This window comes from Aphanomyces astaci (genome assembly GCF_000520075.1).
Source record: "Aphanomyces astaci strain APO3 unplaced genomic scaffold supercont1.2, whole genome shotgun sequence".
Lineage (NCBI taxonomy): Eukaryota > Oomycota > Saprolegniomycetes > Saprolegniales > Verrucalvaceae > Aphanomyces > Aphanomyces astaci.
The window spans coordinates 494,242-504,758 of record NW_009798265.1 but is presented as its reverse complement, the minus strand read 5'-3'; the positions used below and the strand labels follow the sequence as shown (position 1 = coordinate 504,758).

General features: G+C 53.4%; 4 protein-coding genes across 6 annotated transcripts; 1 reads left to right on the top strand and 3 right to left on the bottom strand.

The window, feature by feature from the left end:
• Positions 1-129: 129 nt before the first annotated feature.
• On the bottom strand, positions 130-2,269 carry H257_01063 (hypothetical protein; the record flags this gene model as incomplete). Its single annotated transcript, XM_009824083.1, has 5 exons — positions 130-155; positions 232-1,168; positions 1,222-1,742; positions 1,806-1,963; positions 2,016-2,269. 5 exons carry the CDS (start codon positions 2,267-2,269, stop codon positions 130-132), a joined length of 1,896 nt encoding a protein of 631 aa, XP_009822385.1.
• A 384-nt stretch (positions 2,270-2,653) lies between these two features.
• On the top strand, positions 2,654-4,277 carry H257_01062. Of its 2 annotated transcripts, none has more exons than XM_009824082.1 (6): positions 2,654-2,811; positions 2,881-3,012; positions 3,080-3,383; positions 3,431-3,573; positions 3,626-3,851; positions 3,907-4,277. In XM_009824082.1, the coding sequence occupies exons 2-6, from the start codon at positions 2,969-2,971 to the stop codon at positions 4,084-4,086; spliced, it is 897 nt and encodes a 298-aa protein (XP_009822384.1). In that variant the 5' UTR covers positions 2,654-2,811; positions 2,881-2,968; the 3' UTR covers positions 4,087-4,277. The 2 variants fall into 2 exon arrangements, with proteins under 2 accessions (XP_009822384.1, XP_009822383.1); XM_009824081.1 differs by having other exon boundaries at positions 2,654-2,824.
• Positions 4,278-4,587: 310 nt separating this feature from the next.
• Positions 4,588-9,630, bottom strand: H257_01061. Of its 2 annotated transcripts, none has more exons than XM_009824080.1 (19): positions 9,398-9,630; positions 9,129-9,326; positions 9,007-9,074; positions 8,811-8,962; positions 8,578-8,747; positions 8,327-8,531; positions 7,815-8,025; positions 7,507-7,758; positions 7,323-7,443; positions 7,064-7,188; positions 6,650-6,934; positions 6,523-6,596; positions 6,280-6,472; positions 5,968-6,229; positions 5,556-5,657; positions 5,312-5,475; positions 5,114-5,256; positions 4,820-4,975; positions 4,588-4,765 (listed from the first exon to the last, which is right to left on the bottom strand). In XM_009824080.1, exons 1-19 carry the CDS (start codon positions 9,594-9,596, stop codon positions 4,612-4,614), a joined length of 3,234 nt encoding a protein of 1,077 aa, XP_009822382.1. In that variant the 5' UTR covers positions 9,597-9,630; the 3' UTR covers positions 4,588-4,611. The 2 variants fall into 2 exon arrangements, with proteins under 2 accessions (XP_009822382.1, XP_009822381.1); XM_009824079.1 differs by having other exon boundaries at positions 7,064-7,191; positions 9,398-9,620.
• A 209-nt stretch (positions 9,631-9,839) lies between these two features.
• Positions 9,840-10,248, bottom strand: H257_01060 (hypothetical protein; the record flags this gene model as incomplete). Its single annotated transcript, XM_009824078.1, has 2 exons — positions 9,840-10,012; positions 10,197-10,248. 2 exons carry the CDS (start codon positions 10,246-10,248, stop codon positions 9,840-9,842), a joined length of 225 nt encoding a protein of 74 aa, XP_009822380.1.
• Between the last annotated feature and the right edge of the window lie 269 nt (positions 10,249-10,517).

The window sequence follows — 10,517 nt, the reverse complement described above, 5'->3', positions numbered from 1 at the left end:
GGGGGTAGAAAGGGGAAAGAGAGGGGGGTCGTACGTTGGAAAAGAGCAATTTGCCATGCTGTGAGTACAGCACCGTGGGGCGGTCGGACGCGGCAAACACGTGCATGACGTCTTTGGACCGGAACGCGCTCAATAGGATGGGCTGGGCGCCCAAACTGAACTTTTTCTTGTTTGTCAACGAAGATGACGTGGCGCCACCAGCGGTATCTAACGCGTACGTGTACAACGAACCGTCGCCCATGCCCACCAACACGTACGGCTGGTCGTCGAAACGGATGGACAGGAGCGATCGGGGCAGCACATCGCCACCCAAAAGCACCGTCGTGTCCAGGCGCAGGTCCGGCAGGCGGTAGATGGACACGGACAGGTCGGACCACAACCCGACGACGCATCGGGTCGTCGACCGTGCGCGGGTCTCCCAGTGCGCGTCGTCGTCGGCGGCGGCGGGTTTCGAGTCGACCAGCGGCGTGATGTCGAGGCATGCAATCTCATGCGGAAGTTTCGTCTGCGCCGTCGCGACGAGGGTGGTGCTGAGGACGACGTTTGAAATGTCAAAGTACACGAGCACGCCGCCCGACAAGGCGACCACCACCTGCGTCGGGTTGGCGGCGGCCACGGTGATGCGCTGCGCCGACGGCGGGCTCCAGCTGGCCACACGTTGCAGCGTCGCAGCAGACACTAGCCCAACTTGGTGCTCGGTGACCTGGAGCCAGAGATCCCCCACCACGTTGCGGCAGATCAGTGTCTTTGTGTTAGCTAGGCCAGGTACGTCCTGCTCGGCTAGCTCGACCTCGTCGTTGTCTGAAGTTGCAAACCCCAGTACGCGCACTTCGTTCACAAAGCTCTGCACAAGCAGCGTGTCCTGTTGGCTCGCAAACGTCGGGCGTAGCGGCCACATGCCCTTGATGCCAGGAAGCTCGGCCGCGGCGAGCTCGTTGATGCCGATGCCGTTGCGGACGATGCGAAGCGACCCGTCCTTGTACGCGCCGCTGCATGTAACAACCTGGCCCTGGCCTTGGCGGTCTAAATCCATCACGACAAAGTCCACAATCGGCCCCACGTTTACGTAGCTGTCGAGCACTTCCAGGTAAGTTCCCGTCGACACATCGCGCGACGGGTGGAGCTTGACCAATTGCGAGTCGCCAAACGCACTCCCGACAAACAATACCTACGCGAAAACAGATATCATGATGCGATCGAAGATGGTGTTCGTATAGGTACCCCATTGTCCAAGTATGACAGCGTCGACGCGATCGAGGTTTCGCCCAATACATCGAGGGAGAGGCCAGTCACGTCCTTGCCCGTGTGCTGGAGCACGACCACTTGGAGCAACCCAAACTGATCTGCCAGCAGGAAGCGCGACCCGTCCACTTGACCGTACACTTGAATGACTGTGCTTTGCATAGGGATGGCGTGACATGTGCTGCCGTTGTGGTATACGATCATTTGCTGGCTCACAATGAGCACCCCGCCAAAGGGCGTCGGCACCGGGATCAGGAGCGACGCGCCGGCTTCCACGTGGCTTTGGCTCCATGGACCGTCGGCGAACTCTTTCTCCTTGGTCAAGATCACATACGTCTTGACATGGCGCGCGGCGCGGTGGTCCTCGTACAGCACGCAAATCGTGGGCTTGGAACACCCGTAGAGGAACTTGACGTCGATCACGCGCAGTTCGTCCAGTCGGATGTTGAACGTGTCCGACAGCTTGCCGTGGCCGTCCATGGGAATGACTTTGAAGTACCCTGTGAATAGTCGGATTGTTAGCAAACATGTGATAAATATGACGAGGATAGGTCGGTCGGTACCTTCGTAGAGGTTCATGCCAAGGAGGCGGCCCTCGGGGTCGATGTTGCCGCCCGTGATGACTTCACTCATGCGTCCAACGCTGTCGCGGATGTTGCCATGCGCCTTGGTCACGACTGTTTTCGTCGCTTTGTTATACTCCAACACGCAAAATTGGTATCTAACGACGGATACGTATGAAATCGTAATGATCTCGGATATCACGTTGATACCTCTGCGTGCACAAGAAGAGGAGATCGACCGAGGACGATGGTGGTCGGAACAGCTCCAAGATCGTAATGCGACCGTAGATCGCCACATCATGCAGCGGCGTCAATCCTTCCGCCGTGAGAAGGTGGATTTCCACCCGCGTGCCCTTCCCCAGGATCAAGTTGGTGTCTCCGCTGCCCGTGAAGTTCCCCACGCAGGAATGTGTGACGCTTGTGGGCTTCTGCGCCGTCACGACGTAGTTCTTGCAGTCATCCATGGCCTTCTCCAAATGATCAACCGCCAATTTGCCACACAGGATAGATACTCATGTGCAACGTTATCCGGAAAGGCCTCTCAAACTGTATAGCCAATCAAAGGCTCGCAACACAGTTTATTTGCTATTTTAGCCAATCAAAAACAATTCAATGGTCATTCCATCATGCGGAGTTACCGGGGCCATACATATATCACTTCATACGCAGTGCTCCCTATAACTACAACGCTATCCTATCTATCGTTGCCTTTGTTTATCCTCTAACGTCGTTGTACGGGACGAGATTCATCGTCAAACACTCTGGAGTAAATTGAGAATTTGATTGGTCCAAATACACTCATTTTTGGCCAATCCGGTACTGATTTGTCATTCACCAAAATGGCATTTTCAGATTTGAACAGCAGCGCTGCTGGTGATGTGGTCGATCCTCGCTGCGGCGTCGGCGGTTGGTTATGGAGCTGTTGTTGTCCTCATTGGTGCTGTGAAGAACCATTTACCAGCCAAGCTGTCCGGCAAGGACCTGTGCAAGAAAGGCACCCCAGCAGGTGAAATTCCAATGTACTGCCTCCTATGCATCCACCTGGACAACATCACCATCCTCACCGACGACGTAGTCCCGAAGCATTGGGTATTGTATCTGGCGCTGTGTTTGTCGCCGTCCTAGCGGTGCTTAGTTTCTTCGTTGAGTTCAATCAAGCAAGCATGCGATGGGGCATCGTCTCCATTGCGGCCATGATTGCGTTGGGGTATGTACCTACTCGTACCACAGATTCCATCGACACGTCGACTGACCCATCCATTATTCTTTTTCAGGTTCTGTGACGATCTTCTTGATTTGAAATGGCGACACAAACTTCTCTTCCCTCCGCTCGCGACGATCCCCGTGTTGTTGCACTACTCAGGTGTCACGGCCGTGGTCATGCCTTCGTTCGTGCGCGGCGTCATTGGCGAAGGCGGCGCGTTGCATCCTCTTCTATCGCTCGTCTTCCACGTGTCCGAGCACGGGGACATCGTCGACCTGGGGTACGTGTACTACGTGTACATGGGGATGATGGCAGTGTTTTGCACGAACGCGATCAACATCTACGCCGGGTGCAACGGGCTCGAGGCTGGCCAGGTGCGCGCGTCTCCCTCGAGCGTTCCATCTCTCACGTGTGTGTCTAGTCGTTCGTGATCGGACTGGCCGTAGTGGCCCTCAACTTGACCCAGGTGCTCCGGGGTCATGACGGCCTCCACTACCACTTATTTTCGCTCGTGATCATGATTCCGTTCCTCGTAACCACCCTCGGCCTGCTCCACCACAACTGGTACGAAGCATCGCTTGACTGTGAAATCACGCCAGGATGGATTACGTACTAGGTATCCGTCCAGAGTGTTTGTCGGAGACACATTCTGCTACTACGCCGGCATGACGTTTGCCGTCGCGGGCATCCTCGGCCACTTCTCCAAGACCCTCTTGCTGTTCTTTGCCCCTCAGATCCTCAACTTTATCTACTCGATCCCGCAACTGTTCAAGATCGTGCCATGTCCTCGCCATCGATTGCCCAAGTTTAACCCGAAAACGGGCAACTTGGAACCGTCTACGGTAGGTTTTGCACATCCCCCCACGACTGGACATGACCCATTCCTGGTGTACGTAGATCGCGCCCGATTCGACGCGCGCCAACCTCACCATGCTCAACTTGTTCCTCGTTCTGTTTGGTCCGATGCCTGAGAAGCGCCTCGTCCAGCTGCTTTTGGCGTTCCAAGTCGTGTCGTGCGTGGCCGCGTTCGGTGTGCGCTACGGCCTCAGCAGCGTCTTTTACGACGTCGTGCATTGATAACTACAAAAGTCGGGTATGATTGTCAAGTCGATTTGAAATCGCAGTGTCGAATGACCAGGAAGACAATCGATTGACCAATCAAAACCCAGGGCACTAATCACGTGGCCAATCAAATCCACTCTTCGATGAATTCAACATCGAATTAGTGTGTGACAGAAATTAACTGAAAGTAGTAGTGTCATACTGGACGATCTTTGTATGCCAAAGTCAGTAACACAAAAGCATCCATCGATAGATTTGGCGAATCTACACAAACATCCATATTTTGGGTAAAAGGACAATATTATCGTCTAGTCGATATCGGCAGACAATCGATTGACCAATCAAAACACAGAACACTAATCATGTGGCCAATCAAATCGACTCTTCACCAATTTAACATCGAATTAACGTGTGTGACTGAAATTAGTGTGACACTGGACGATCTTTACCAAAGTTAGTACAAACACTCGATCGATCGATTTGGCGAATCCGCACAACTGTCCAAATTTAAAGTAAAAGGAAGACCATACTATTACATGATTAGTCGGTGTCTTGCCGACACGTTTCGTACACCAAAAACGACACGACGGACGCCGGCAACGCCTTGACGATGTTGGGCGCGAGCCCGCGGTAAAAGCTGATCGCGCCGCCGCCGCTTGCAGTCTGCTTGATGCAATTCCACGTCGACGTGTACCTACGACACGGCCCCCTTAGTGGTTTTCGTTGTGGCTAGATTTCGATTTCGTACGTTGGAAACACGTGGGGGGCCAGCCAGTTGCCGTGCATTTGCATCTTACGGCGCACTAAATCCAACGGATACGTGGCCACTTGCGCTGTCACAGACGCTCCCAAGGCACATGCAATTTGCCCAACCATCACCGAACCCTGATGATGATCTTCGCAGCTACCGCCGACGACCCATTAGTGATATGATTAGTATTTATATGATTTCTCAGTGTAGTAGGTCGAGTTTGCTTTGATCTATCAAAAGACTCTACTATGTAGTACTACACTGTAGTATAGATAAGACCCATTTACGTACTCGGACACGCGGTGCTGCTGCTGCACGACGAGCCATGGGCGCAAAAACTCGTACATGGCAAAGTTGAGGCCAATGTACGGAAACACGCCGAGGGTGCCGACGCCAAACCCTCGATAGAAGGACCGAACGCCGTCCTGGTGGAGCTAGGTCGATTCGTAAGTGCTTGTATCGAGGAAATCCCTATCGATAGCACAATACCATGGCTTGGACACAGGACGCCACCGTGGGGTACGTGGCCTTGGGCTGGAGGATCTGCTGCAGCGCCAATCGACCCCGCACGACGTCCAGCGGGTACAGCACAGCCTGCACCATTACGCCGGCACTTCCCCCCGCCAGGGCGTTTTTCACTTCGGCGTTGAAGCCTTGGAGATATATTCACAAACATAATGTCAATCATATATATATATATGAATGGAAATCAAATGTCCATAACTAGACATACCCCACGCGTGAAAGTGCTGGCGAAACACATCGCACGCCACCAACTTGAGCGGAAACGACGGCACGAGCTTGGCGCAGTGCACCAAGTTACCCGCAAACAGTCCTATCTCCGCATATATGTTATATGGAGATAGATTATCATTGCCAAGTAGTCGATTCGAAATTGGAGTGGTATTAATATTTGGTATTTGGTTGCTCAATCGAATGACCAGAAGAACCAAATCGACAGACAATCGATATACGACCAATCAAAACCCACAACACGATTCAAGTAGCCAATCAAATCCACTCTTCGACCCAATTCAACACCGACTTTACATACAAAAGTCAGTACAAACAATCGATCGATAGATTTGAATCCGCACAAAAGTAGTCCAAATATTGGGTAAAAGGACAAGTTAACTGGGTCTTACGTTGCCAGCCAGCGACGCGCTTCAAGTGCTGGACACTGCGCCATAGGTTCAAATGCGATGGAAGCAAGCCGACTTGGCGCGCCAGCTTGACGCGTTCGAGTGGCGCGGTGGCACTTCGCGCGAGGACGCCGGCCAAGATGGCGGCAAACACATCTTGCAGGGAAAACAGCGACCGAAACGGCACGGGCGCGTCCGTCAAAGGGGTTGTCGACGAGGTTGAAGAGAATGGCGGCGGCAATGTCGACCCAGAATATGAAGCCATCTACAACCAACCAAAGACTCAGAGATGAGAAAAAACGCAGCCAGGGTTACATCAAACGCAGTGTGCTTCCACTGCTGCTCGAGAAGGGTCAGGTCGGCATGCAGGGTGCGGAGGAGGGCTGCGATCGCCGGTGGCGCCGCGGACGGATCATGGCGCCACGCTCGACTGGCCACGACACAGTCGTGGTATGTGATGGTGTCGGTGGCGCTGGACTTTTGAAAGAACCGGTGGATTTGCCTTGTCCTATCATATGCGACAGCGTTTAGAACGTGCAAGACACTGGATGATCGTACTCGGCTGCGTCAAGGTGCAAGGATGCGGTCGTGAGGTGGTTATCATGATGGGTACCAGCACGACGAAGGAGCGCCTACATCATATATATATGAGTCCCAAGCGTAACTTCACAAAGGATGAATCAACTCGATAGAGGGCTTCGGCCAGGAGCGGGTTGAACTGCCGACTCGAATACGCCTCCAAGCACATGTGAAAGTGCGCAAATTGCGAAAAGTTGATCTTGGTCGTTGCGGACGATGGGAACAGAAGGGTCTGTGCCGTCTCGACGCCCGAGTCGCCTTCAAGCAGCTTGGCCACATCCGTCGGGGTCAGGAAGCTCTCGTCGCCATCATGCAGCGTCGCCGTCTTGTTGAAAATGTCCAGCAGCGCCGTCGATCCACTGCGCGTTGTGGACAGCAATATGCTGCGATCCTACCCATCCATCATCCCATGTGTATTACTATATACCAAGTATGGTTCAAACTAAGTGTACTATCGATGGGAATTCGACTATATTCTCCGATATTATATATATATATATATAGGGAGATGTTATCGTACCATACACCAAATCTTGCTGTCTTCGACGGCGCGCACACTGGCGCCGCGTCGGCTGTTGTACAGCAGCGCCACTTCCCCAAACGCATCTCCTCGGCCCACCACTCGATCTAGAAACTCGTCGCCATCTACTAGAGAACCAACACAGAAATACAAATATTATTACATGACAAACTATCATATCATGAAGAAACGGAATATAAAATATTATATTATTCCATGACAAACTATCATATAAAGATGATATATGTTCATATTGTACCAGTGTGGTGGCGGGAGACGGCACACGCGCCGGTCTCGACCACGTAAAAGTAGTCGCCAAACTGGCCTTGCTCCAACACAAGTGCGTCTTTTGGAAAGTGCAGCGAAAAGCACTGCCGCACCTATAGGTAGGTGCACACCCACTCGTGAAAACCATACTGATGATTGAACTGGCACTCTGTTACCGCCGCGGCTTGGGCCTGTTTGCTGACGTGGGCAAACAGCGGATGGTTGGCCAGCGTTTGTATGAGAAACTGGCGTTCCGACAGCGACTGCGTGGCGGCGGGGTGGCTCTTGACTACACTCGCAAACGTGGCCTTGTCCAGGGCATATGCCACGACCGGCTCGGCGCACTTGACCGTGGCTCGCCGCGGGGTCTGGTACATGAGCGCCGAGTCGCCAAACGCGTTGCCGCGACCGTTGGTGGCTACGTGCACCTACACCAATATTGAATATGACAGCCGATATGATCGAAACAATATGAAACACGTACAAAATGGCTGGTTGGTTGGGGGTTATCAAACGACGTCGACAGGTTGCGGCGGAGGACGGGGGCAGCTGTGACCTCGGCGGCCACCGAGTGTTTGGGCTGCTCGTGGGCGTACGCGTCGTAGTTGACGAGCACGTCCACCGTGCCGTCTGCAATCACGTAGAAAAAGTCGCCGGGGTCGCCCTGGTAAAATACCACCTGCCCGGGTACAAATCTGCCACTTTGCTGGTGAATATGATTGTCAAGTAGTACTATTGTTCATTCGATTCGAAATTCGAGTGATATTTGGGTGCTCAATCGATATATCGACCAATCAAAACACAAAACACATGAATCAACTAGCCAATCAAATCCACACTCTTCGACTAATTCAACATCGAATTCGTGTGTGATTGAAATTAGTGTGATACTGTCCGATCTTGACATGCAAAAGTCAAACAATCGATATATCGATAGATTTGGCACAAAAGTCCAAATATTGGGTAAAAGGACTAGGATTTATTGGATGTACGCACCGTTTCGGTCGAAATTGCTGGGCTAGAGCTTGTAGCTCCGAGACCGAGAACGAATGGAAGATGGCGTGCCGCTGCAGCGTGTGCACGATGGTGTCGACAACGTCGGGCGGCGGGGGGCTGGCCGCCGTCGCGGCTTGCTCGATCAAGTGCTTTTTAGTCTCGTGGATGTGTTCTCTTAGGGAAATCTGAGGCAGCCATGCCGCGTCTACATGATACAAAATGGGTACGAATGTACAGTACGACAACTGTACTTTGCAGTTTGACGTAGTCGTCCGTGTCGGAAAAGTTATGGGGGCGATATGACGTGGCAGCAGGATACGGAAGCAAGAGCCCCACGTGCTGGTACAGCGCCGCCACGAGTTGGGAACAAAAGAAGCGCGCTGGGTCAGACGCGGACGAGGGCTTGTTTTCAAAGATGGACCTGTGGAGGAATGATAGTAAATAGAATGCGATGAAGTCAATATGGCAGGGAAACAAGTCGCACCGCTCCGTTTGGTCGAGCTGGTGGACGAGGGCGTCATGCTGTTCCCTTAAGCTGGCGAGTTCAGCGCGCAGGGAATTTTGCTCAAACGGTGACATCTTGGATCGATGGGTCAAGTCGTCTTGGATGGTTTTCATGTGCCGCTTCAAGTCCACCTAAGGGAGCGTGAGGTGGGGAGAAGTGAGCATTTGGCACGTGCAATGTCGTGGTAGAACTGTTCGCGAGCTACTCGAGACGGGACAAAGGACGCGCCGGCGTTGACGAGGACTAACGTCAGGTGACATGGTGAGTGGATGGAGGAGGAGGAGGGTGCGGGTACACCTTGGATGCGATCCTCGTACGGAATGTCTTGTTCGACGACGCGGCGGATAAAGTCGGCGGCGCGTTGGCGGAACTCGGGTGTGCGGTGGACTTCGACCTTTTGAATGCGCACTTCGTACGACCGACTGTGCAAGATGCGGTCGACGAGGGGCCGCAGCTTGACGCCGTTCATGGCGGCTTCGAGGAACATGAGCTTCCCTAGAGCAACACAACACCGCCGACTCAATCGGATGGATGGGTTGATCAACGGAGCTTGAGGTTGCCCACACCATCGTCGGTCTTGTAGATGACGCCATTGTGGTCCCACCGCGTCTGGCCAAATAGCTTGGCCGAGTGGCAGATCACGCCACCGTACACGCCCATGGAGTTGCACTTGCGGTCGAACAGCACGACGTCACCTGTGTCCAGGTTCATCTTGTCTAGAAGCTTCTCAAGCTCTGCCTTCTCGGCTGGCGTCGGCGGCGGCATGATTACACTTGTATGCAATCGACTCGACCCCACGAAGTCGTCACTCAAACCAAGGGGTGCATACGGATTATTATCCGGTTCACTACAACATTGGCATTTTGGTGACTCCAACACGTGCTGCGTGGAAGGCGGTGTCCGACACGTAGCCACAGCGAACTCCCCGAGCGCCCATGTGCCGTCGAGGATGGTGTGGTCCGTTGTGGAGATCGGTCCGGGGCGCACGCTGTCGATAATTGAGAACATTCAATTGAGCAGGCCGTCGCGAGTCCAGCTGAGGCCAGCCAAGTACCCCCACAGCGTATTGTTTATGAGCAGTCGGGCCGTGCTGACTGGTTTCTGGGGAGCGATGGACGCATGATGGTGGTGGCCAGTGGTGGTGGCTGGGGACAACGGCCGCGAAGACACGCACAATAACGCTAGGAATGAAAACCAAGCACGGCTAGCTACCCGGGAGGTTCAAGGATCGAATGGCCTGCTCAAGTTAGTATCCATTCGCGACCACTATGTTAAACACACCTAACTACATCATGATATGAGTCAGTCATGTAGTGGTTGTTTGATTTGTACTGGAGTCTACCTTAAAAGACACCGTGCTCGTACCATCTTCTCGAACCAAGCGTTCACTGAGCCTATTCAACGCGTACAGAGCCATCACGTTGATCTGTGTGATCGACTGTATAGTACAGTACATTGACCTTCCAGTCTGTGTCGGTGCACTGCAGCCCGTCGCGGACGACGTCGATGTTCCCGCGGCAATTTAGTGCGACATGACAGCTACGTGAGCTGCAAGCTACGGGGTGCCTACGTTATAACGAGCCGTGTAGAACGCAGTGTGGGCAAGCGCCAACCAATTCGCCAACCGACGCCACCTATCAGTTATCGACAAAGGATAAGGGAGGACAACTGCTGTGTACCGAAAGG

What these genes read in the sequence shown, in the direction of transcription:
- H257_01062 (XM_009824081.1), top strand. Translation starts at nt 2,682, where the DNA reads ATGTGGTCGATCCTCGCTGCGGCGTCGGCGGTTGGTTATGGAGCTGTT. An exon ending in GCGGCCATGATTGCGTTGGG is followed by an intron (nt 3,013 to 3,079) that starts GTATGTACCTAC and finishes ATTCTTTTTCAG; the next exon opens with GTTCTGTGACGATCTTCTTG. An exon ending in GCAACTTGGAACCGTCTACG is followed by an intron (nt 3,852 to 3,906) that starts GTAGGTTTTGCA and finishes TGGTGTACGTAG; the next exon opens with ATCGCGCCCGATTCGACGCG.
- H257_01061 (XM_009824079.1), bottom strand. Translation starts at nt 9,596, where the DNA reads ATGCCGCCGCCGACGCCAGCCGAGAAGGCAGAGCTTGAGAAGCTTCTA. An exon ending in CGACTACGTCAAACTGCAAA is followed by an intron (nt 8,532 to 8,577) that starts GTACAGTTGTCG and finishes TGTATCATGTAG; the next exon opens with ACGCGGCATGGCTGCCTCAG. An exon ending in CAGCAGCACCGCGTGTCCGA is followed by an intron (nt 4,976 to 5,113) that starts GTACGTAAATGG and finishes CGTCGGCGGTAG; the next exon opens with CTGCGAAGATCATCATCAGG.